A 25,509-nucleotide genomic window follows, 5' to 3' on the forward strand; every position below is an offset into this window, starting at 1 on the left:
ATAAACTTTCGTCAAAAATTCAACAACTGATCCAACAACTATTCATTACATCCCAACGCACGCATATTCAAGATTCTAAAACACCCACTGGTATTCATCAGCCGTGTACATACCCTTCCTCTACAAAAAGGGGCAGGCTTTTGAAAGCATCGTGTGAACCGACTGTCCGCGGCACGTGCCTTCAGACAGCAGCTCCAAAGAACAATGGACGGATCTGTAGGCAACGCGTACAAGCTGGATTCCAAACAGAGACACTCTGAATATCCATCACTGCACTTGCCCGGACAACATTGTCCTCGACTTGGCTATGCATCGATGCCTCGTGCTTCTAAGAGAGAGAGAGATAAGAGATTGGATCTCTGGTGGGAGAAACGTGCGTTCATTTAGGGCATTAAAGCTTTTGTCGGTGGTAACAAAAGCTTAAAAACTTTTGTCGAGAAAAGTGGATTACATTGAAGCTAATTGAAATATAGGAAAATTATGTTCATTAAATTTAATAATGTAATGTTTATGGTTGTATCAAGATGTATTTTAAGATGTAATATTTTGAAGGTTAGAAAAGTTAGTTCATGCACATTAAAATTTTTGGAATTCAAGAAAGTTTGAGAAATATTGTTGTGGATGAAAGAAATTTTATTGAGTTAAAAATTTTTAGAAGAGTTTAAGAAAATGATTTTAAACTTGTATTTCATGATATAAGACATATGATCTATAGGACATTCTAAAATATTTTGCAGAATATGGTTAACTATTATATAATGAAAAATTTAGGATGTTAAAGTTGAAGGGAAATAAGGAAATTTTTGTTGTTGTTAACAAAAATTCTGTTTAATTAAAAACTTTTGAAAGTGTGAGTTTAATGATTTTGAATTTGTGTTTCACAGTATGATCTATGATATGATCCATTTTAAAATATTTTGCAGGTTTTGGAATATGGTTGATTGTTATATAATGAAACTTTGGGATATTAAAGTAGGGCATATTGAGAAATATTGCTGTGAGTGGAATAAGGGAATTTTTGTTGTTGTTAACAAAAGTTCTATTTAATTAAAAACTTTGGGAAGGATGAACTTAAGAATGCTTTTGGATTTGTCTTTCACAATATGGAACATATGATCCATAGTAGGGCATTTCAAAATATTTCAGGTTTCAGAGCATGGCTGACTGTTATATAATGAAACTTTGAGATGTTAAAGTAGGGCATGTCTCAAGAAATGTTGAGAAACACTGTTGTAGATGGAGTAAGGGTATCCTTGTTTTTGTTAATGAAAGTTCTTGAAAGTTGAAAGTTTTGGGTAGAACTTAGAAGACAGTGTTATAGACTTAACTGAAGCAATGCAATGGAAAATTGTATAGACCTATGTTTCATAATTTAAAACTATATTTCATAGCTTTAACATTTAACAATTTAAATATTATACTTTTAGAATTATTATTGTACAAGAGTTTAAACTTTGAAGTATGATCTAAAAAAAAAAAAAGAAATTGAGGAACACTGTTATGGATGTAATGAAATATGGAATTTAAGTTTTAAATGATGTAGATTTTAATAAATTTCCTGTTAAATACAGAATTGTTGAATACATATGGAATGAGAGAATGAGATATTATACATATAATATAAAACGTGGGCGTACAACATTTGTTGACAGCAATAAGCCATTAATGATTCGAATAATAAAATATTTTATTCCCCGTATAAAAACCAAAAATCCAATTACCTTTAGCAAAAGTCAATATAAATAAATACTGGCAATATACGATGACGATATCATTAATCGGCCCTTGTCATCGTCGATAAACAACCAACGTTGTTTCACTTGAGAATTTTATGCTCTCCTCGTAAATTGAACGAAGAGAGGTCGGTTAAACGAAGATATCGGCTTCTTTACCATAAAAGTCGGCTTTATTTTCACAAAACGACACATCAACCACCAATTGCACGCTCTCTAGGTATAAGGCCTGATGCAAAAGACTTTCATTCTTGCGATCTCTCTTTTACGTTTCTTTGAGACACGTATCATTCATAAAGAATACTTAATATATAAAATAGATCCAAAAAATAAAATATAGTATAAAATATAATATAAAAAATAAATAAAAATAAAAATATATATATAACAATATAAATTTATGGAAATAAAAAGTTTCTCCAATCTCAAATCTTGGTTATATTTTTTAATTTATGGAAATAAAAAGTTTCTCCAATCTCAAATCTTGGTTATATTTTTTAATTTCGGTGAGAAAAAATATTTAAAGCTCATACATAATATTTTCACTTTTTTTAGGATAAAATTTGTTCGAAAGTTGAAAAAAATAAGTCATTATACGTAACCTAACCCAATCTAACCTATATGTACGCTGTTACACTTTTTAATTTCGATCAGAAAAAATATTCAAAAATTCATGCGTAGCATTTTCACTTTCGTTTGTATATAATTTTCTACACTGACGTGTTTGAACGGGATGCTTAACTTCTCGATCGTGTAATTCAGTAAAAGGAATACAAGAGCGAAGGCTTTTAACATTCATGATGGGGAGGCGATCGTGAAAATTTTTAAACCGCCTCGGCTTACTTTTTAAACAGGGGAGGCTTCTCAGGAGGAAACGTGTTTCGAATATTTCCTTCGGGAACGTTGTTTGGAAACCTCGTTTCGAGACAACTTAATTCACCGCGAAAACTTAAATTCGATTTTGAAACAAGATTGCCGATAAATAGAAATTTCGATGTAACAACATCTTTTTTTTTTATGTTATGTATCGCATAAAAATGATTCTGAATAGCGAAGGAATTTTTGGCAACGTTTTAAAGGAAGGTTATAAATTCATCAAACAATTCGAAACTTAAAGTGAATAAAAATATATATATTTATTTAAATGATCGTTTTCTATTTCCTGATAAATGGTTGATTTATAATTTATCTGAAAATTATTAAATCATTCTAACCAATAATAAAAAAAGATCAATAAATCAGTTTAACCAATAATTGATGTATACTACTTCTCTGGTCGAATTATGGATCTTGTTCTACTTGTTGTGTAGCCAACAGTTGACTTACACTACTCTGACCAATAATTGATCATACCGAATGGTTGGCAAGTAGAACAAATTAATTATGGTCAATTAGAGTAGATTACAATGAATCACAATTACAATAAACGTGTTTAGTCTGATTGTGACTGATTTATTCTTGTGCAACCATTTATTAGCTATATTTTATTTAATCAATATTTTTGGATGTAAAAAGGGCCTCATTATTTATAAAATATTTAATTAGATTTTTTTTCTAGATACATATATACATATACTGTAAATTTTATTGTTCGTATCTTTTTTAAAACTGATAAAATTACTTATCACAAAGTTAATTATCACAAAGACTCTTCTTGCATCCAACCAATTATCAGTCGGATAAGTAGAATCATAAACTAATTAACGATAATGATTGGTTTACTCTACTTTACTCTGACCACAACTAGCAAATTTCACTTGTCTCGTTACGCATAAATTCTCGAAACCATCGAAATAACAATGAAAATCCAAACTGTAAGCTATTAAAACCTAAACTATACGCTCGTTTAAGCCTCTCTTACTCGTCTCAAAATGATGGCGCACGTGCACTTAAGGGAACCATCTTCTTAATTGCGACTTGAATGGCGTCGTGGTTAACCGTGCAAACATAATAAATGAAAACGTAGCTTGATATCAGTATTGGATAATATTCACCAAAATAAATATTTTCGAATATTGTTTAATACGTTAGATTTTGATTAAATGATATTTCAAATAGGATGTAAAAATTTCGGTAAATGAAATAAAATATTTTAATCTTGCTTAAATTTAAGAGTTTTTAAAAAAAATTAAGATGGAATAATAAGTTGTAAGAATGATACGATAAAAAATATTTTTCGAACATAAAAAAATTATCCAGTATTCATAAATTGAATTCGAAATCATTATTTTCAGCAATAATATTTAAAATAAAGGAAATCGATTAAAATAAATAAAATAATTCGAGACAAAATCTAAATATTTTTGATAATATTCAAGTAAAATATTATTTTTCAATACTTGATATATATAAACGAAACGTTTTATTTTCAAAATATATGGCCATTACTTTAAAATAAATAGGATTATTTGCCATTTTTTTTACTGTTTAAAGTAATATTTTATCCAGGTCTGGCCAAGATATGTAGCCTCGTCGATCAACGATGTACACCGAATCGTTGATCTTTGTCAACATTATCGGGTCTCGGATCCGTAATTCCGTCGCTAACTTGCAGCATTCATTCTTGACCCAATTCGAGCCCGACGTTACCGACCGAGCAACTGTTTGCTAACTGATTTGCGACTGTTTGCCAACTGATTCCTAAGAAGAAACGTGATTTCACCGTAGGGAAAAATTATCGTGATCGAAACGCTACTCGATATATTTTTGCATTATTGATTCTTATAATGAATATGGAAATATCGAGGTGGCTCAAGCGTTATTATTGACGGTTATAGGTGCATATATTATAGAAAATATATGAAAATTTTATTAATCAGTGCGTGTGAGCCATGTGATGCTATTTTGAACGTTTTACGTAATTTACCATTGAGGCATATATCGTTGACTATTATCACTGAAAAATTATTTGGTATTATTATAGAATTATTTATTTAACTGCTATCTTTCGTGTATTATATACATATATATATATACATATATATATTTTATATATTCAGAAAATAATGTTATTTTATATTAATTAAATTCGTAATTAAAATTGCGTGTAAAGAAAGAACAATATTTTCATTTTTTCCACCGAGAAATATATTATGAATTTAATTCGCTCGAAAGTAATATTATTAAATTTAAAATTACGCTTTTTAATTATTCGTTGAATATGTTTCATTAACATTAAATTGTTCTTTACTCTTATTTAACAATTCTTCTCGTATCTCATCGAAAAGCGTGAAAGAGAGAATAGATTTGAAAATATTTAAGCTTTTATTTTTTATACGAAATTCGTGTAAAATTAAATGATGTTCGGTAAGGGATGGAGTGGGACATGTATGTCGCAACAGTATTTCGGCTTTATTTTCGAAATCGTTGGCCGAAAAATTGGCATTCCTCGAATAATCGCATTGTAACACGTTGAAACTTTTTGCCTTTCCCTCGGGTGTTAAATGACGCGCATTAACGTCGAAACGGGGAGGGAAAAAACTTTTTTTTTTCACTCCCCTCCCACGCAAATTTCTATTTTGAGATTTTTCACGTGTGAAATTCGTCATGATGAACTTTCGTATATTTTTACAAATTAGAATTTATTTATTTATTTATTTTTTAAATCTCTTCGTTATAAAATTTCTTTATGATTATTTTAACACGAATCTCGATTTTTTGGAATTACGTTTCGAAAACACGTTACTTTTTTTTCTTTTGAAAAAGAGAATTTTAATTTTGTATTTAAAAATTACTGTCAAAAATTGTATTTTTTTTATATATATATTAATTTAACTTGAACAATTGAAAAACATGAAAATTAATTTTTCAAGACAATCCCGAATTAATGTTATATATCTAACGATAAATTAAAATGTTATTAAAAATTTATATAGACTTTCAATATTTATTTACAAAACACAGTTTTCTTTTTCTCAATTTGAGTTTCAAAAAATCGAATTTGAAAATTCTATTTCCCGCATCTCATATATTTATCTTTTATAATCTAGTGATTAATAGTCGACAGAAAGTTACTAGAAAGTTAAAAACGTTACGTTATACACGATTGATTCATTGGCTGGCCGAATAAAACGTTTAATTCTACATACACGAACATCCCGTGTATGTTTTAGTTCGTTAACGATCCCGTGTTAGAGAGCATGCGTTAGCAAACGTTCAGTCGTAATCCTATTTTTCCATTTGAACAATCGACATCACGCGCTTCGTTGTTTAGGATTTCACACACGATACACGCGTGAGATCATTCTTTCTTTTTTTTTTTTTTTCCCCCTTTCAAACAACGAATGAAATATTTCGAAAATAAAAAAAATATGAAGAAATAAAAATATGATAAAAATGAATATAGCGAATGTGTGTATAGATATAGAATTAATTGGTTGGCTGAACTTTATTTTTCGAGCAATTTAATTTTCCATCGAATGGAATGGAGATAAAGTATGGATAAAGAGAGAAGTTGCGCGAAGTTTTTTTCGTTCAAGAGAAAAAGAAAACAGGAATGGAAATAATTCTACTATGTGAATTCAATTGAAGTTACGTGTTTGAAAATATTCGTATAAGAATATATTCGTATAAAAGTAAGAGGATCTAGGTTATATTATATTAAATTAACTAGTTTTTTTTTATTTCATCGTTTCTTTTTTTTATCAGGAATAATTAATTATCACAACTGATTGGTTTTGTTATTTCGTTACTTTCGTAATAAAAATAGTAATCCAAGCTCAATAATTGTATCACACAGAATTAAATCCTTGCTCGATTATTTCGTAAGTGCTTTTTTTTAGCTCAACTTTTTATAATTTCGTACGTTATTGGTTTTAATTCTTTTCAAGCTACGAGCAATGTTCGAAAAATAAAAATGTTTCCTCGAACAAGTTCAGCTAAACGAACTACCTTCCTATTTTTTTCTTCTTTTTTTCCTTTTTTTTTTTTTTTTTTTCATCGAACGTTTCACTTTCTGCTTGTGACAGAAGAGTGAAAAAAATAGGGAGAAAAAAAAAATACCAGATTTTCGCGAGCAAAAAATTCAACGATCGTAGTTACAACAAACGATGTTTAATGAGCGTTTTTTTTCTTCTTCTCTTTTTTCTTTTTCTTTTCACCGATGGAATTGTTTTCGCGACTTTGTGACGCAAAATGAATAAAAGATTTACAAGCAATTTTCCTTTATCGGATATCCGATATCGATATTTTATTTCATTTTAAAAAAATGCCCATTTTATGTTTAAACAACCAGTCTCAAAGGAATATTACTTCTTTTGTATTTGAATATGTTTGTTATATAAAATGATTTTAATGTGCAGATAATAGACGGGTTAAAAAAAGAATTATTTCGTTCCGATTCTTTCGTTAGAAATCTTCGATTCGAATATTATTAAATTTTATTATCACTGATTAATGACATTCCATCTTCTCGAGATTTTATTTCTTCTTGAATGTAATAATTTAGTTGGAAAAATCCTAAGATAGACTGAAAAATCATGCTCTCCTTTTTACAAATTTTGAGAAGACTGAAATCCTTAAAAATAAAAGTCACTGGATGAAAGTCACTAGAAATGGAAGTAATCTATGTCAAAGTCTCGAAAGAAATGGTTCGAATTTAGCAACGTTAGTTGAGAAATCCTACGATTGAAAAATCACAAGACTCTTTTACAATCTCTGAAAATATCGTGAAGACCAAAAAATTTCCTAAAAATAAAAGTTATAAATAAAATATAATAAAACCTGACTACTTTTCTAAACTATTTCTACTTATTTCTAAAATTCTCAATCATATGTTTTGCTAAAAACTTTTAAAAAAAATTTTCGAAACTAATTTCACAGGGAAATTCACCAGTCATAAGGCAACAAAAAAAAAAGACCAGATAATTCCGCCATGTTCTTTTGTCATGACTCGGAGACAAATATCTCCATGCTTCCGTGCGAACAATGGATCGCAGTTTTAATGCTTCTTTCTCTTTGAAATGTGAAAAATGTGTTCTTTTCGTGGCTAACGTACGATGGAATTTATTTCAGACATGCTTCTGAATCGTATCAATAATTTCCAATCTATACTATATCATCGATACTCAAAGCCCAATAATTAATACTTTTGATTAATTTTTAAGAATTATTTGAAAAATAAATGACAAAGTGGCGCGATAACTCGTCTCTCTTTCTCAAATATCTCTTTTCTATTTTATATATTGTATTGAAAAGGTTGAGAGTCACTTCAAAGTGAAAAAGTTATTTTCCAATTTTTTTTTACGAACAAATAACTCAGATATTCGCATAAAATAAGGAAGATTCAAAAAAATTAATTAATTTTGAGAGTTAAGTGATATTTCTTTATAATATAATAGTTAAAGCAAATAAATATTTGGGGAAAAAATACTTTACGAGCTTCTTTGTGGATCCTCGGATTGAGAATCACTGCTTCAACGCGTCCAATTCGATATATCCAATCGCCATTTTGGTCAATTTTAGTGCAGCAATTCACTAGCCCTTAATATAAACGTGAGTATCTTCGGTTTGGTTTGGGCAATCGGTGTGATTGGTTTAATATTGCATCGATTAGCGTTCCATTTGTTACTAATTTAACGGTTGATACATTTATTGCTGTGATAATTGTTAAAAGATAAACTTTGTTCAATTTCCATCTAAATTATGTATCCAATAATAAAATTGTTGTATTTTATAAATAATAATATTATCTTACATTATATTTATATCACAGCAAATGGAAAGAATGGAAAAAATAGTGGATAATATTTAATCAATATTTAACATTTAATAATTAAATTATTGAACAAGAAATTATAACACACACATATTAAAATTACTCTTTGTGTTCTTTGTATTTTATCCGTTTATTGTATATTGAATAAATGAATCAAAGTTTTCAATGAAATATATTATCACTTATATAATAAGTTGCAAATTGATTTAAACTAGCCTTTCGTATTATGTATCGCAAAATGTTGGTAAAGTTTGCACGCCACTAATGGTAAAGCGTAGTAAGAGGAAACAAGGACTGTACGTGGAAATTGATGTCACATTGTTGAAAGTTGATATTTTAATAAAATAATTTCTGAATAATAATTATTCTTACGCTTCCCTTTGATCAAATACAAGTGTGTAATAAAACATATTTTTTTAAAAAAACAGCTATAGTTGGTTTAAATAAAAAATAATATGAAACATGCATATTTGAAACATTTTTAATTTTTAATTTTTCTTTTTTGAATATGACCCGCCAAGTGGTACAAGTCAATCATTTCTTCGAAATAAAAAAAATAAAATAAAAATACTTTACAAATATTGGAGGGAAGCAAATATTAAAAATGAAATTATCAATTTAAATAGTGCTTTGGGATACGAGATTATAAGAGATGGTGGTAGAAAGGAAATTGTACGTTGATTTATATTTTCTAGGAAATAAAATTTTCCTACAATATACCTTGAAAATGAAAACATTAGTATTCATAAAGAAACTAAATTTGGAATTTTGCCTGCGTATGAAGCTAATATCTATTGTAGCCTGAAATATATATATATATATATATATATATATATATTTCCAAAAATATTATAGAAAATCGTTATGCCGATACGTGTAAATTTTACAGTAGATCGTGATATGAATTGAAAATATTCACGAGCGATTTAACGCAACGCCATTCTATTTGTTACAGTGTTTAATCTTCCTTTTTTACGCGCCAATAATTTACACCTATTCAATATTTCCCACGTGTATTTCACCTGTATTTTCGAAATGCGTTATTTTAAGTCAATTGTTGAATATAATATCTCGATCGTTAATCAGTCATTTTCCAGCAAAAAGATCAGTCATTGTTGCACAAGTAGAATAAATCGTGTTCAGATAGTGGAATAGGTCAATCGTTTGTCAGGCAAATAAGTTGGAAGTCAGGATTGGGTGAATCAATTGAACGAATTATTTGCAATTATTGTTATTATAAATTATCGAAGCAACTTTATTCGTAACTTCAACTATTAAATCTTGCCCATCACTGGTTGAAACGATCGTGCAAGTGGTACAAGTCAATCATTTAAGAAGAAGAGGACAACCAGACGATTCATAAAATATAAAAAAAAATCCGATTAAAAATTAACATATTCTTCTCTCTGAACGTGTACTCGATATTTTTTTTATTCGAAAAACTTTCCATTCAAAAAATATAAATATAACGAGCTTCCTATACACGCTCAGTCCAGCGACGAAAATAATTTGGTTGGCCAAAAATAAAAAGTGGTATTCACGGCATTGAAAATTATACCAAGCCTCTCTCATTCAAACTAATACCCTCGATTTTAATTATTCCCAATCCAATTCCACAAATTCACAAATTTCTCCGCCCCTTCCTTTCTCGAATAAATAAACATTCGAAAATTAAATTTTGTAAAACAAAAAAACAGAATTGTTTTTGCAAATCTGAAGATGCATTTTTTGCGATACAAGAACCGTGCATCCATATTCAGGATGGGTGAGGTGCAGGCACTCGAAATAGCATGAGGAAGTGGGTGTAAAGCCGGATTCTCGAATCCAAGGTGGGCCATTTCAACGGTCGTTCTTGAAACCGTTTGCGAATCGTGGAATTTGCACGAATGGTTATTCTTATCGTGCAATTTCCACGCTTCTCGAGTAAGTGGATGGACCATCACGTTTTGGCTCTCTCTGGGCTCCCCAATTCTCTTTTAATCCTCCCTTCCTCTTAACAGAGAGAAAAGTGAATCCTCTCTGTCTCCTTTTATCTCGTGCAAAGAAAAGAAGAAAATTATATATGTTACACGTGTATTTTGAGCGTTGTTGAATGAAGAGTGTGTGGAAGATGGGGGGATGATTAATTTTCAAGGTATTTTGAAATATCGTTTTGACGCCTTTTCTCTTTTAAAATTTATAAGTGAAAGATAGTGACTATAAGAATTTTACTCCTTTCTATTTCGATTTATCTATTTTCTTTGTTGATTTATATTGTATTGTGATGTTGCTCTTCTCTTGATTTATCTCCTTTCGATTCTATTTTTTTTTTTCGTCGATTTACTCCACGATTTATTGTTTTTCAATATCGACTTAAATATATTTTTTGGAAAGGATATTTTTAAAATATCTTCGTTTCTGTACGCCAATAATATTATCTCGAGCTATATATTATAATAATATAACATACCTCGACACAGACGATAAGATGATTAAAATTAATAATACGAGTTCTTTGACGACAAAGAAGTCGTCGAGTGTCACTTCTTTTTCTCGAAAGGAAAAAGAAATCGATATTTTAAATATAAACGCGTGCTCCCACTCGCGATGTTACGTGATTGCACGGTTTAATCAGGTCAAATTAATTAATTTTTCATATCTTGAACCGGATGGAAGGTAATCGACTATGGCGCGAAAAGCAAGTTAATTTTCGTTTCGTTGATTAAGCACCTGTTAACAGTCGTTCGATAGAATTTGCAGTCAATTAATTTTACGTGCAAACAAAATTACGACCCATAATTATTTTTATAACACGTCAACGCCCTCCTTCCAAAATTTAATCCTTTCAAATTTTTCTTTTTTCCAAATATTCATATTCAAAGGTGTGAATTTTATTGGCAAAAACAAACATTTTTTTTTTTTGACGAAACAATTCGATATTTATCGGACGAAACGACAAAAATTTTAGTACAGCCTCTCGAAATGGCCGTCTTTATCCAGTGTTATCAATAACAAATCCTTGGGGTGGTCACGTGGTTTCGAGGGAAAAGTGAGTTTTCCTCGATAGTTGGCGAGAACAATTAAATTGGTTTAACCCATCGACCTAATTTCGAGGAAGGATTATTAATTGAACGCATTATAACTTGAACCAGTGTCCTGTTTCTATTAAATCCATTATCAGAATCTGGTAAGGATAATTCGTTTATTAAAAGTGGATGGGAGAAACGAAAGAATTTAATCTCAAAAAAGGATATTTACAAAAATAGTGCATCATTGTGTTTTTAATAATAATGATGGAACAAGTGGAAAAAGATAGATCGAGCATTGAATTAAGAAATTATTGGTCGAAGAAGTAGCGTAGATCAATCATTGGTGCTGGAACAGTAGAAAAAGACAGTGAAAGGCGAAGTAATGGAATACAATAATTTAATTTAATTTTTGATTTTCCATTACATTTTATTCCATGTTGTATCTGATTATTTAAAATATATTTATATTATATTGATGAATTTCAGCCGTAAAATGGTCAGCCTGTTAATCACGCAACAATGCATCTATTTTATTATACGAATTGAGTTCAAGTTATAGTGATATGGGTGGTTACTCATGGTGACAAATTGGTCAGCTTAGTGGTTACGGTAACCTGTCGATACATAGAAAATACATTTAATTAAATTTGCGAAAATATAATTATAATATATCGCAATTTAAAAATTATTTAAATAAAAAATAATTAGAAAAAGAATCGTGCAATATTTGAGAAATTTATCTATATTAATAAAAACTACATAGTACTCTATACAAATATGATAATACTACTATAAATTAAAGTAAATAATAACGCATAACAAAAGAATACCATAGCGTAATGTGTAAGTTCCTAAATTTCAAATGTAAAAGTCATGTGTTCGAATCCGTGTATTATCGTTCCTCATTTTTTCTCGTTTTTTCTATGCTAAATTAGTATCATTTATACTATAATACTAAAATATATTACGATATTAATAATACAAATTAATCATAGCCCATATTTCTACTAATGTAAATTTCTATAATACTAATACACTCTATAATAACTATTATATATTAGCTATTTAATAAAATTTAGTTATTAATAAAATTATTAATAATATATATTACACTAAACTAATGGTGATATATACTGATTTACTACATTAAAAACGTAAATATGTTGCAGGTGGATCGTGCGGAGAACGAGGAGGGCCAGGGAGGGGGTGGTCTGTCGACGTCTTCGGCGGGCTGCAGCGGTGCTTCCGGTTCGAGGATGGGCCCAGGGCCCGATTCCGGTAGCAGTGCTCCCTCTTCTGTTCCCCACTCACTGGCGACGTCAAGAGACGACGAGGACGACGAGGACGAGGAAAGTAGCGGAAGACGTTCCAATGGCCACACAGGAACGCGGTGAGTCGCCTCGATTCTTTACTTCCTCTTCACGTTACTTTTTAACCTTTCTCGATCGGTGTCTCCTTTGGAACGATATCCCCCTTAACAAACACAAAGCACGCTTCCTTGTACGTCGAGTGATGATCTAAAAAGCTCTAAGATGAAGAGCACGTTCTCGAGTTTCATCGAGGATTGCGATGGCTGAGCTTGTCGGTCGAGATTGCGTGGTCTCGATGTGTATTCAAGTTGATTGAGTGTAGGGTCGATTTACGATTACTTCAGGGCTTTTGGCAACGATTATGGAACCTTACGTGGCACTGATGATTCGTTTCTACGAATAAAACCGATTGTATTCCGATATTTTCCATCTCTCATCGATAGGAAAAAGTTCATCGAGTTAGAAATATTGCATTTTTTTCTAATCCTAGCGCCGTCTTATTCGATTCTCGAAGAAAAAATATTATTCAATGATAAAAGCTCACGAAATCTAAATTTAAAAAATTCATTCCACTTATTAAATATTTCAAAAAAATACTGTTTTTTGGAGGGGCTCTTCTATTATATTGTTATATTATTAAATTTTCCATAAATGGATAAATATTCGTATAATTTAACCATTGATAAAATCTTATATGTATAAAACTTAAAAGATTCAATTCGAAAAGAAAAAAAATATTAATTCGAAAGCCATGATCGCAGCAAGTGATTTTCGTCTATAATATTTTCTTATTCCTTTGTTATTTCCTCCTTCTCCTCTCTTTCGAAAGGAGAAAAAAAAAATGATAAAAGTGAATTCTAACGAGAGAACGTGTATCGAATCGTTCGTGGTAACACTTGGCCCGATAATTCGCACGAAGCACGAAACGCGCGGGAATTTTAATTCGAACGACAGATCGAGTCGAGTGGAAAATGAATTCGTGTGGAACAGGAAAGCTGTGGCAAGATAATATATTGCGAGCGATGGAAACGAAGGGGTATGCTGCGGATATTCTGAAATTATTATTTTCGTTCCACGATATATTCACGCATATTTGATTTCAAATATCTTTGAAAATTAAAAATGTTGCATTTTTAATACATTTTTTTTTGATAATTTTTAATAACAGAAAATTGGGCATATTTTATTAATAGTTTGTCAAAAAGTTTATGTAATAATGAATTATATGATGAATTATAGAAGTTATATAAGGTAAAAAATGAAAAATTGTAATATGAATTAGATGAAATTGTATAATTGCTCTAGTTCGAGAAAAATAAATTTGAATACGTGAAACTTGTAATTTTTAGAAATTTCTTCGATGATAAATGATGAAGAATTTTATTCGTTTTAATTAATTATTAATTTATGTAGGACAGTATTCATATGACAGTTTAATAAATTTCATTCATTGAGCAATGTGAAATGATAGACACATACTTAATTTAAAATTTGACAGTAAAGTTCCGTTACTAATGGATTACCGATAATCGGTAACTGATATAAGTTATTAATCACACAACACTGTGTTCGATAATTATTAATTACCAGTTTCTATATGAACGAAGTCAAAAATTAGTTTAAAATATCATTTTACATCATTAGTATTATCGTTGAATTCAATAAATAATAAATACATACGTAAAATTGAAATATCTTAAATTATATTAATATACGTAATATACGTACAATTTGTAATCACAAATCACATTTGGATAATGGAAAATGTACACGACAAATTATTTTGCAATTTTATACAAAAGTGAAGTGATATAAATGTTATAATCGATATTAGTTATATAATTTGTTCGTATTTATCGGATGAGATAGAAATTTTCACAGGAACGTTAAAATTCCTTCGACTGGTCGAAGATTAAATTAAAACTGGTTTAATATCGATATTCTGGAAGTAGTCCGAGTCATGGAAATCAATTGCGAGTATTTTTCGAGGCGAATTGTTTCGATATGAAATTGAATTATTAACAAAATCACATTTATCGATGCATATAATTAACGTGAAAAAGATTTATTCTTGACAAAGTTGCCATTGAGATTAATCAAATTGGATTTAAAACTTGATTCTAGAACAGTATCAAATTCAATCTCGATATTTGAATTTTAAATTATTATGAATTAAATTTTTAACTGATAATGAATTTTAAACTTATTAAATGAAGAGAACTGAGATTTTGTTGAAGTTTTATTAAATTATAATAAAATTATACACAATTGACATCGAACACGAAACAAATATATTCTTTCAAAAAAGCAATTTTTCATTTCACGTAAAGTGTATATCACGAAAAAAAACGTGGAGAAAACTTGTCAAGATTGGTGACACGTTTTGTGCCATGGCCAGGGATATCACGTACACGTAGTTACGTGCCTGTTAGCTTGTCTTCATCGTCGAAGGAAGATGGAAAATCTATGTTATGAGACTTTTGCTTTCATAAGCGTGGCATGAAAGTGAACTACATGCACGATGAATATTTGTGAAAATTGAAGAGCTCGACGCATCCTTGACATTTTCTTCTTCGAATATTAATGTAACGAAGTGACGAGAGCTATTTATACGTATTTGTATCCGAGTGATTTATTTTCGTCTCATTGCGAGAACAAAGTGACGAGAAAAAAAAAGAAATGAAAAAAAAAGAAATTTCTATACCGCGTCAATTCGATTCACATCCATAAAAACAATGGACAATCTTTGAAATATCAATTCTACACGTCGAAATAAACAAAAAAGTTGATGTGTCAAAACGTCGATTGGATTGTACTTTTCGAGTTATGCGTAATTTAATTTTAGAGCAGGAACGCCTGTACGTAGGCAACCGGCTTAATCCAAGCCGTGCTCAGCTGATCGATGGGCCGGTTGCCTATGTACAGGCGTTTCTATTATAACGTAATGATTATTCCTGTTCGTGTTATTTTCAATACGTGTTTGATTGAAATTTTTTAACGTTGAGACACGTTATAAAAAAATTAATAGGATCTAAAACGTCGATGCTGCAAATGGCACGCTAATTACCTTCAAATTACATTTTATTACGTTCGAGTGTGGCGAGATATGTCCGTTTGCCTAGCTTTGATGCTAACTATTCTTTCTATAATTATAACATGATTTTGACTTTCGTGATTTTCTGCAATCTGCACACAATTTTAAGTGAATCGAAAATTAGAATGAAAATGATTCATGTGGTTTTTTTTCTATTTATCAAATATATCAATTGAAATAATATTAATATATTATCCGATATTAGTAATATCAAAATTAATTACTATTAAATTTTCATTAAATATAAAATACGTTTTAATATTTTAATGAGCACAAATGTACGTTTGACGAATCATTCCAACACACAACTTGTCACTTTCTTAGAGAACAAAGGAAATTAATTTTCACGATGATAAATTAATCTGAACATATCTAATATTATAATCCTGATTAAATTTGTATTAAAAGTAAATAAAAAATCGTACTTTTGCAATAACACGATATCTATTCGAAGTAACAAATAAATTATTTATCGAGGAGGGATTTAAGAAGATTTGACGGGAAATCAAAAGAGATTAGTCATTTCCTTCCCCTGGAAAATGCGTTTAATTACCTCGTCTACGTTGTTACGGTTTAAGTTGTAATAAGGGCATACCATCTGGGATCTTTAATCAAAAGTCGAGCTCTTGAAAGACTTTACAACAATTCTCCTCAACTTTGATTTCTCTCTCTCGCTCTCTCTCTTGATACTCGAATGAGCTTTTCCACAATCTTACCAAGGACTTGGACTTCTTGAAATCCAACTGTTACTTGTCGTTTCCTCAATATAGACTTTTCCTTCAATTATTATATACGTATAATATTATTTTTTTATTTTACATGTAATATTAGTTTTTTTCAGTAAGATAAAAAAAATAGATTTCTGTAAACTCCTTGATGCAGAGGAAGCTAAATTTCTGCTTGAGAATTTAAGAGCATTCGTTATAACTGTTAAAAAAATTGAAAGAAATTGTTTGCCATTTTTACTCGTGTATCTAGAGGTTTAATTAAACGTAAAATCAAATCAACGTATCTACAGCATCCTAAAAAAATTAAGAAAGAATCAATAAATTTCAATTCGATATTTAACGAAAATATAAATAAATATACCGATCGAGAGATTTCGAAAGAAAGGATAAGTTGAAAATTAATAAATTCATAAAAAATTGTTTAATTTCTAGAGATAAAAAATATTATATAATTTTTATCTTTAAGAGCACAGTATAATACAAGAAATGCTAGCTCGTTTCAAAATCATCGCGGCAATGGAATAAATAAAAAAAAAAAAATAGAAACACACGTCCCATTTTCACACTAGAAATGACACAACTCGAGACGACAACACGATTCACTCGCTGTTAACGCAATTCCCATCTAAGCGATGTTTCCAACAGTGAATGATAATGGATCGCGTGGCAATTAGAGCGAGAATATTTTTCCCGTGGCCGATGCATTTCACATAGAAAATTTCCTCGTTTTTCCGTCAGATTAAGGCCGCGCCAATTCTCATTCCCGTTTTTTCACCTCTTTTCCGCTTGATGCGTGTTTGCAATCCGTCCATCGTTACCGACCGAGTCCTTCCTCGAAATCTCTCGATGAAAATTAATCGGCTGAAGGGATGGGGACGTGAATTGAAAAGAAAACCGCGCGACGATAAAAAAAAAAGAAGAAGAAGAGAAGAAATATTAATTGGTTGGATTTTGAAAAGTTTTGGAGGAGAAATTTGATGCGAGTTTTCTTGAGAATTTTTAGCCAGTTGAAGGAAAATTTGAAAAGTTTTGAAAAGAGATTGATGTGGGTAGGATTTTTGATGAACGAGGGAAAAAATTTGACTTTTTTTTTTTTAAATTCGATTTTGATGGAAAACGAAGTATTTGAGATTTGATTATTGACTAACGAGATTAGATTTTTTTTTAAAGAATTATTCTAGGAAATAATTCTGGATGATCGGGATAGATAAAAATATCATTAATTTTAATTCTAATCACGTAATATGTCGTCGTTCTTTCGCAAAATTGCTTGTTAAAATACAATTTCGAGACTTTAATTATTCAATTAATGGATGGACTATATAAAATATGTTTGAAACGCAATTACGATTATGGAGTGCAGACGGTCTATAAAGTGTGGATGACGATCAAAATATAACGCAATTTACAAAGATTAAAAAGTTTGATGGATGCGAAAGATTATCAAAATAAAATAGAAGTTGGACGGATTAAAAAGTTGACTGAATAGAAGATCAAAATATGATATAACTTGGGAAGATTAAAGAGGTTGCACAAGTTGATCAAAATAAGGTTCAACTTCTAAAGATTGAAGTTGCTAACATGAACGTGCTAACGCGATAAATGTATAACATAATATTGAGAATGTACTTTGAAGGTGATTATTTTTAAGATGAAATGTGTATTTTCTATTTTCTGTTTTCCATGTAAAATATTTCACTTCAACTTGAATATCTCATGTACACATCGTTACATTATAAAATTATTAAATTTATTTCTAACTGTGCAATATATTTTGCATAAAAATTTCTAAAGTTAGTAGCATTTTTGTTATTCATAAATATCTTTTTAATTTTAATTCAATTAGAATTAGATACATATATCTATCTTAAATAGTTCCACTGATTGTCATCAGATGTCTCTTTAACTTTAACTTTCTCGCAAGTACTTATCTTCAATCCTATATACAAATATTCGAAAAATTACAAATTATAATATATTCCAAGTATACGAGACAAGTATATCGTACTTTTTTTTCACTTCACATCTTCTTTAATGTTTCTCTTTCCGTTCTTTCATCACTGTAGCAATAATCTAAGAACTCGAGCAAAAAAGATGATATATATGCTCTCCTCAGTGTCTCATGAATTAATCATAGCAGCCACTTCCTAATAAGCTACGTTGAGATATTTTAAGTTAAAAAAGTACAAAAAAGGACGTGCTATATAAAGAATTTTAAAAGTAGGAGATTAAAGAAGATAATAAGAATTTTAAAAAATAGACTATATTTAAAATTTCTAACAAAATACATTGAAACTTTTTAGATCAAGGAACAAAATGTCTCATATTGCAAAATTTACTAGAATTATATATTAAGATTCATGCCAAAAGACAGACGTTATAAACTCTACCAGTTGAATGAACACTAATTGTTCAATTATATTATAAGCCACGAGTTTAAGAACCGTTCGATTCACAGAATCGATATTTAACCGAGGTGATGGTTCATAATGTGCAATCTGACAGAGAGCGTCTCGAGTGCAAAAACCCACCGTAAGTGTTGGGGATAATTTCGATGAAAAATCGAACGTCTTATCTAAGAGGTTAGATTCTTCACCGTATTCTTCTGCTATCGTAAAAAGCTTCGAATCGTAGAAGAAGATAAAAGTTCCGGTTAGCCAAATCGAAGTCGAATTTACCGCATCGTTCGATCTCGTGCTTCGTGTGATATATGGCTCCTTCGTGGGTTTCTCAACCACGATACATTTAAAATACAGTGGAAATTTATTGCTCGATAAAAAATCGAAAATCGTGCTATGACCATGCTTTTACGATCTGTTAATTAAAATTGGTCCAAGATAATCAATCTACGAATTTTTTTTATCCATTCGAATTACTTTTTTTTATTCTTTTGGAAAAATTGAAGAAAATTTAAGAGAAGGAATTATTAAGAAGGAAAAATATTTTTTTACTAGTAAAAAAAGAAAAGTTAACTTTTAAAATTGCGATTTAAAAAATATTATCACTTAAAGGAATCAAAAACGATAAGTTTATCATACTTCGAAAAGGATATTTTATCTAACAAATTCCTTTTTACTTTTTCCCTGTCTTTTCTCCCCTTCTTAATACTTCTTTTTCTTTGCTCACAATTTCATCCCAATATTTAGATAATTTCGCCATGATTCTTATCTCGTTCACACTAGGGAATTATATGTACGAATTGCTTAAAGTTTAAGATTGCACGAACTATTAAACTTCGGGGAAATTCGGTGGAGATCGGATGAGATCGCGATGTTCTCGTACTGTTCGAGATCTGAAATTATTTGCGATATAAAAACTGGATAAACTTTCTCTTTATTACAATTTCCAAATTCAAAAAAAATTCTCATTCTTCTAAAGAAAAGAAAGTCTTACGTCTAGGGATCCCCAATGTTTATAGTAACTTTTTTTTCAGAACTCTTCTAATTACTTTGAGAATCACTTGAAATAAAATTTTCTTTCTTTTTTGAAAGATCTGGATCTTTTTCTTTAAACTTTTCTAAATTTTACAAGATTTTTTAAAGATTTCTTATTTATCCAAATAGAAGAGAAAAATTTTATCTTATCATCACCAAAATTTCCTCTCAATATTCTATAAATATCAAAAATATCATCATGTTCCACGTAAAGGTCTCATTTTATCTCGTTGACCAACTACTCAATAATACGATATATATATTTTCTCGTACCTCATATATTATTTCTTAACTCATATAAATGTCTATATATATATATATATGTATCCATCCACGAATCAATAAAATTTTCGTGAATTCACTGGCTTAAAAAAAAAAAGAGGAAAAGAAAAAAAATGGATCGAACTTTAGTCGACTAATAGCAGTATAGTGCACGAACGTTCTTCCTGAATAGCAGGAAAGCAAATCGAACTGGTTGAACCGGGTGATGAGATTGGGAAAGGAAATACTCGATATTCTACAATGCGATGGAGATGGACAGACGGACACAGAGAGAAATAGTGAATGTGATCGCGCGTGTGCGAAATTACGATAGAATGTGAAGATAAAATTGAAAGAATGAGAGAAAGAGAGAGAAAGAGAAATGAATGAGAATAAGTGGGAGGAAGAAGAAGAGAACGATCGGTTTTCATCATCTGACCTGTTAACGATCCCCATTGAAGGATCAAAAGGTTAGAATAGCTTCTTGGAAACATCGAATAGAATACTTTTGTCGGATACTTGAAGCGAGATGGGAATGGAAAATAAAGTTTTTCATCGTGGATAGGAATCCACGTGAAAAGAAAGCAATTTAGTTACGTTTCTCTTCTCGGTCGGTATTACAGTATAATAATTCGACGAGAAAAATTTCCTAGTTATTTTACTATAGATTGTGTAAATGTGTTTATGGTTGGTGAATTTTTCTAAACTTTTTACTCGATAATTTTCATTAAATTTCGTCTAATATCAAATTCGAAGAAAGAGAAAACTTTTTTAAAATCTTCTTTTTGTATCTTTTCGATATTATTAATAATCTTTATGTTAGAAAATTAAATCTTGAAAATATTGAAAAAGAATCTATTCTTTCATCACTTTTAAAGTTAAAAAATGGTTAATTTTTATCAGCATAAAAAGATGTGTTTAAAAAATAAAGAGGAATCCTTAATCTTCCTTAGGGATATTATTAGGAATATTTATTTTCCCCTGCACTGCATGATGTTAATTTTTTATACGTATACAAAATATGTAGATAAATGAAAAATTAAATAAATCTTTCGTTCATAATGGTAATTATAATTATAAATAGTACATAGAGATTTTGCATTTTTTATTGCACCTTTAAAAGTAGATTCATCATTTCTGAAAGCACATTTAAGACGTAGGATTAACAAATTTCAATCAAAATTCTGTAAATTGAACAATAAATAAATTTCAACATCGCAATTCTATAATATTCATTGTAACATAAAATTAAGCATGATGAACACAAACTTGATGACAAATAAAAGCACGATCATAGATACGTATATTAAAAAGAGGAAGATTAATGATTTTTATTTGTATAAATAATTCATTTTCATCTCGCATTAAAGTAGTTTTTTTTTAAATTCATTATACATATCTTTCAAAATATTTTTTAATAATTAATTCTCTCGAAGAAAAAATAATTTTTAAAAAATTAAGATTAATATTTTTGCAAGAAAAGATAATTGATTAAATATAGATATGTATATGTAAAAATATTTAAAATGAAAAATCTATTATCTATCGATCTACTTTACATTTGTAAAAATTTTTAATTCCATAGAATTCCATAGAATTCATTAAATCAGTATCTTCATTATACAATTCTATGCTTATATTTCGTTTTGAATTGTATCTTCGCGAGAATATCAACAGCGAAAATTCTTGGCAAAAAAAGTTTGTAAAAATGAGATTTTTACATCGATATATTTTTTATGAGAACAAAAGCATGTTATGTATATAAGTTCAATTTTGAAAAATTTAAAAAAGTAAAAAAGAAATGTACTTCTAAAAATATTTGTAATTGGGATAAAAACTTTGACTGTTGGTAATTTGTCATTGAATTAATCGAATATTAAAAAATATGAAAAATTTAAAAAAGATATATATAAAACTTGATATGATAAATTTTTATTTGGTATTTGAAAGAAAAATTTTTATTAAGAAATTTCAATAGAACAAAAATGTACACAATAATTTCAAAAATAAAATCAAAAATTCTAATTCGAACGGTCAAAGGTTCCGTATTCCCAACTGCATCCTCCAAAATCTCCAAAAATAGTACGTATGCGATATCAGCGCCTTCAGTGAGTGAAAAAGAAAGCTTCAGTGAGATTGAAACCCGAGTGTTAAAAATTGTTGCCGTAAACGAGGCAGAAAAAGCGAGAAAAATTAATCTTTCCCATCCCATCCCTTCCCCTCCAAAAAAGAGAAAGCAACCAAAAACCAAGAATAAAAGAATTAAAAAAAGCAAAAACAATCAAAAGAAAAGAACAAACGAGAAACGTGAGAGAACAGAACGAAAGAATTTTGACAGATGAACGAGCGAATGGTGGTAAACGAGAGGGAGAGAAAGAGAGTGAGAGAGGCAACCCGTCGGGGTTCTGTCTTCTTCGCAGGTTATCCGAGCTGTACCGTCGAGACACTTCCTCGAGCCATGGAGAATCGTTGGACAAGGATGCAGCTGGTGTGAGCGCGACATCGACCACTTCAGAGTCTTTGGAGAGCAATGGCCTCGATACCGAGATACCAGCCGCTGCAAGAAGGCCTCGTAGCACTAGGGGCTCACAAAAATGGAGTAACGTACGCGCCGTCATGGCGCTATATTCCTCTCTACGCAAGATCAAGAGGTACTCCCGCCATTGCTCGAATATGGACGGTAACCTCCGAATTGCACCTCTCTCACCCCCTCACTCCGCAGCAACTCGTCTACACACCGGTCTACATGCCGGCTACACAATCCGACACGTGTACACACACGATCGCTGTCGTCGTACATGGTACACAAGAGTGTTTCGCACGTTCGTCGCTACGAGGCGACTTCGTTTACTGGACGCTGTGTAACTGGGATGGATTACGTGGGTTTGAATCGTGGACTTGAAAAGGAATAGTATTTTCTTTCTTTTTTTCTTTTTCTTTTTTTTTTTTTTGAAGAGATAGAGGCTTGGAGTAAAGAAAGTTAGAAGCGAGACGACGTGCATTGGATCGTGTATATTGAAGTGATATATAATGTATAGGAAGGAGGTTATGTTTCTTTGTTGTTTTAATGTTTTAATGTTTTGTTATTATTATTATTATTTGAGGATTTTTTTAATATATATAAGATTGTTAATATTTGAAATATATTTTTTTTTATATCTTTATATGGTAAATCATTGTATGGTTCTTATTAAAGAAAATAGGTTAGATTAGAGGAGTTTATCTATCAATAAGTATGACATTCTTGTAAAAAAGTATTAAAACAATCTATAGATTTATCTTTCATATATCGTTTATAGATTAATTTTCTTTGTTTTTTAATTTTCTTTAATTTACTTTTTTCTTTTCAATAGTCTTCAATGATCTTTGTGATATTGTATATAATAAAATATTTAAATTCTGTGCAAAATATACACAATTCCAAACAGAAATTACAATATTCTGATTACGAATTTGGTATATTTATCTTTTAATTACTTTGGAAAACAAACTTGTTAAAAATAGTTTCTCAAAACAATTTCGAAATAATCCAGAATGTTATTTATGACTCTAAATACCAAGATCTATTTTCACCCATCGTATTCTCCTAAATAATACATCTCTTATTTCGGGACTGTTCCAACGTCTCTCGCTTTTAACCCACGCACTCAAATTATTCACATTCGGTCAAAAAGTCCACGTCGTATGCCATAATCCAGCCACCCACACACACGTCACACATCTTTCTCCCTCTTCTGGCAAAGCGACACGCGTTCACGCAGTACTTACGTACACATTCCACTCGTTCACTCGTTCGTATGTAAAATTTCCAAGATTCATCAGCGTGGAAGCAACGAAACGGGTCACTCATCTTGGAAAAAAACTATTAAAAAAAATTTTGTTTTTCGTTTCTCGTCTCTTTAATATCCTTTTCACTTTGACATACCATTGCAAATTCGTGGATCTCTTCAATAATGAATGGAATAAATTTAATTGGTGTGGAGATTTGATTGGTGTGATGGCTCGTTTGATTTTTCGAAGAAGCGAATGTGTGATTAAATAATTAATTGTGTTAATTGCATTTTTAAGAATTAAGAATTTTTTGAAGTTTTTAAAATTATTCAGATTTTTGAAACTTTATTATTTCAAAATTGTTCATATTGTTATATTCAATAAAACTTGTGTCAATTAATAAGAATGTTTTTATTAAGAATGTAAAATTTATCATAAAATTAATATGGCACAGAATTATTGGAAGATAATGAAGATTTTTTAGCAACAATTAAATCTCGATTAGTTTTGACATATTGAAATATAATTTTTGCAATAAAGTCACAATTTTTAAATTACCATTAGATTCTATATCAAATTCTATTACCTGATCCACGTTTCGTTGCTTTTTACCTTGTGAACAATGGACGTTGATATAAAGGAACGTTGCATCGCACCAAAATAATGGCCAACCACTGATCACCGTAATTCTATCCTCTTTGATCTCTTCTTCTTGGTGTGCAATATCGAGTGCAACCACTAAATAGACTATATAGTTTATTATGGATGACACAGTAATGGCCGATCACTGTTTCAAAGATTTTGGGATTTGAATGATAAATCTTGTTCCTTCGAATTTTTAATTTTTTAATTCTTCTGTATATAATAATTACACCGTGGTATATAGTGTAAAAATAAATAAAAAAGAAATTCTGGGATAAATATGAATTAAAAAATTAATAAAAACAATTTTTTTAAATGATTAAGTAATATTTAATAAAAATTTAATTATTGAAATTAAAATTAGTTTATTTTAACAACTTGTATACATTTATAAATAATTATACATTTTTATTTCAAAAATAATAGAGATAATATTTTTCGGAAAATGATTGACTTTTATCACTTCATCAAGAAACTCTGTTTGATACTTCCTATAACTACGTTCCAAAGTACATTATGAAGTTTACAACGATGAACGTGAAGCTTTAACGGCAAGAACGTGAAGATCATAAAAATTTCAAGACACAATCCTTTCACAAAAAATCAAAAACTTAAAATCATTTCAAATCTATCTACTATTGTGACAAACAAAATTATAAAATTTCTGTAATAATGTACTGGAACAAATTCAAATCAAAGTAAAAACTAAATTAAAAACAAATAATAATTATGATTAATCCATGGTCGAGATTAAAATAATTCCATTTAATTTTTTCCGCCAAATACAAATAAAAAAAAAGTATTTTGAAACTC

At 29.8% G+C, this 25,509-nt stretch overlaps 1 protein-coding gene across 11 annotated transcripts in view; it reads left to right on the forward strand.

Moving 5' to 3' along the window:
• LOC107994887 (uncharacterized) overlaps nucleotides 1–25,509 on the forward strand; it is a 156,984-nt gene that overhangs the window by 81,060 nt on the left and 50,415 nt on the right. For 10 of the 11 annotated variants that reach the window (XM_062079600.1, XM_062079589.1, XM_062079582.1 and 7 more), the window contains 2 exons: nucleotides 12,626–12,846; nucleotides 22,704–22,934. In XM_062079600.1, coding sequence (XP_061935584.1) covers nucleotides 12,626–12,846; nucleotides 22,704–22,934 — 452 coding nt within the window. The remainder of the gene's footprint in view (nucleotides 1–12,625; nucleotides 12,847–22,703; nucleotides 22,935–25,509) is intronic. The other variant, XM_062079624.1, reaches the window with a different exon arrangement.

Source organism: Apis cerana, linkage group LG1 (assembly GCF_029169275.1).
Source record: "Apis cerana isolate GH-2021 linkage group LG1, AcerK_1.0, whole genome shotgun sequence".
Lineage (NCBI taxonomy): Eukaryota > Metazoa > Arthropoda > Insecta > Hymenoptera > Apidae > Apis > Apis cerana.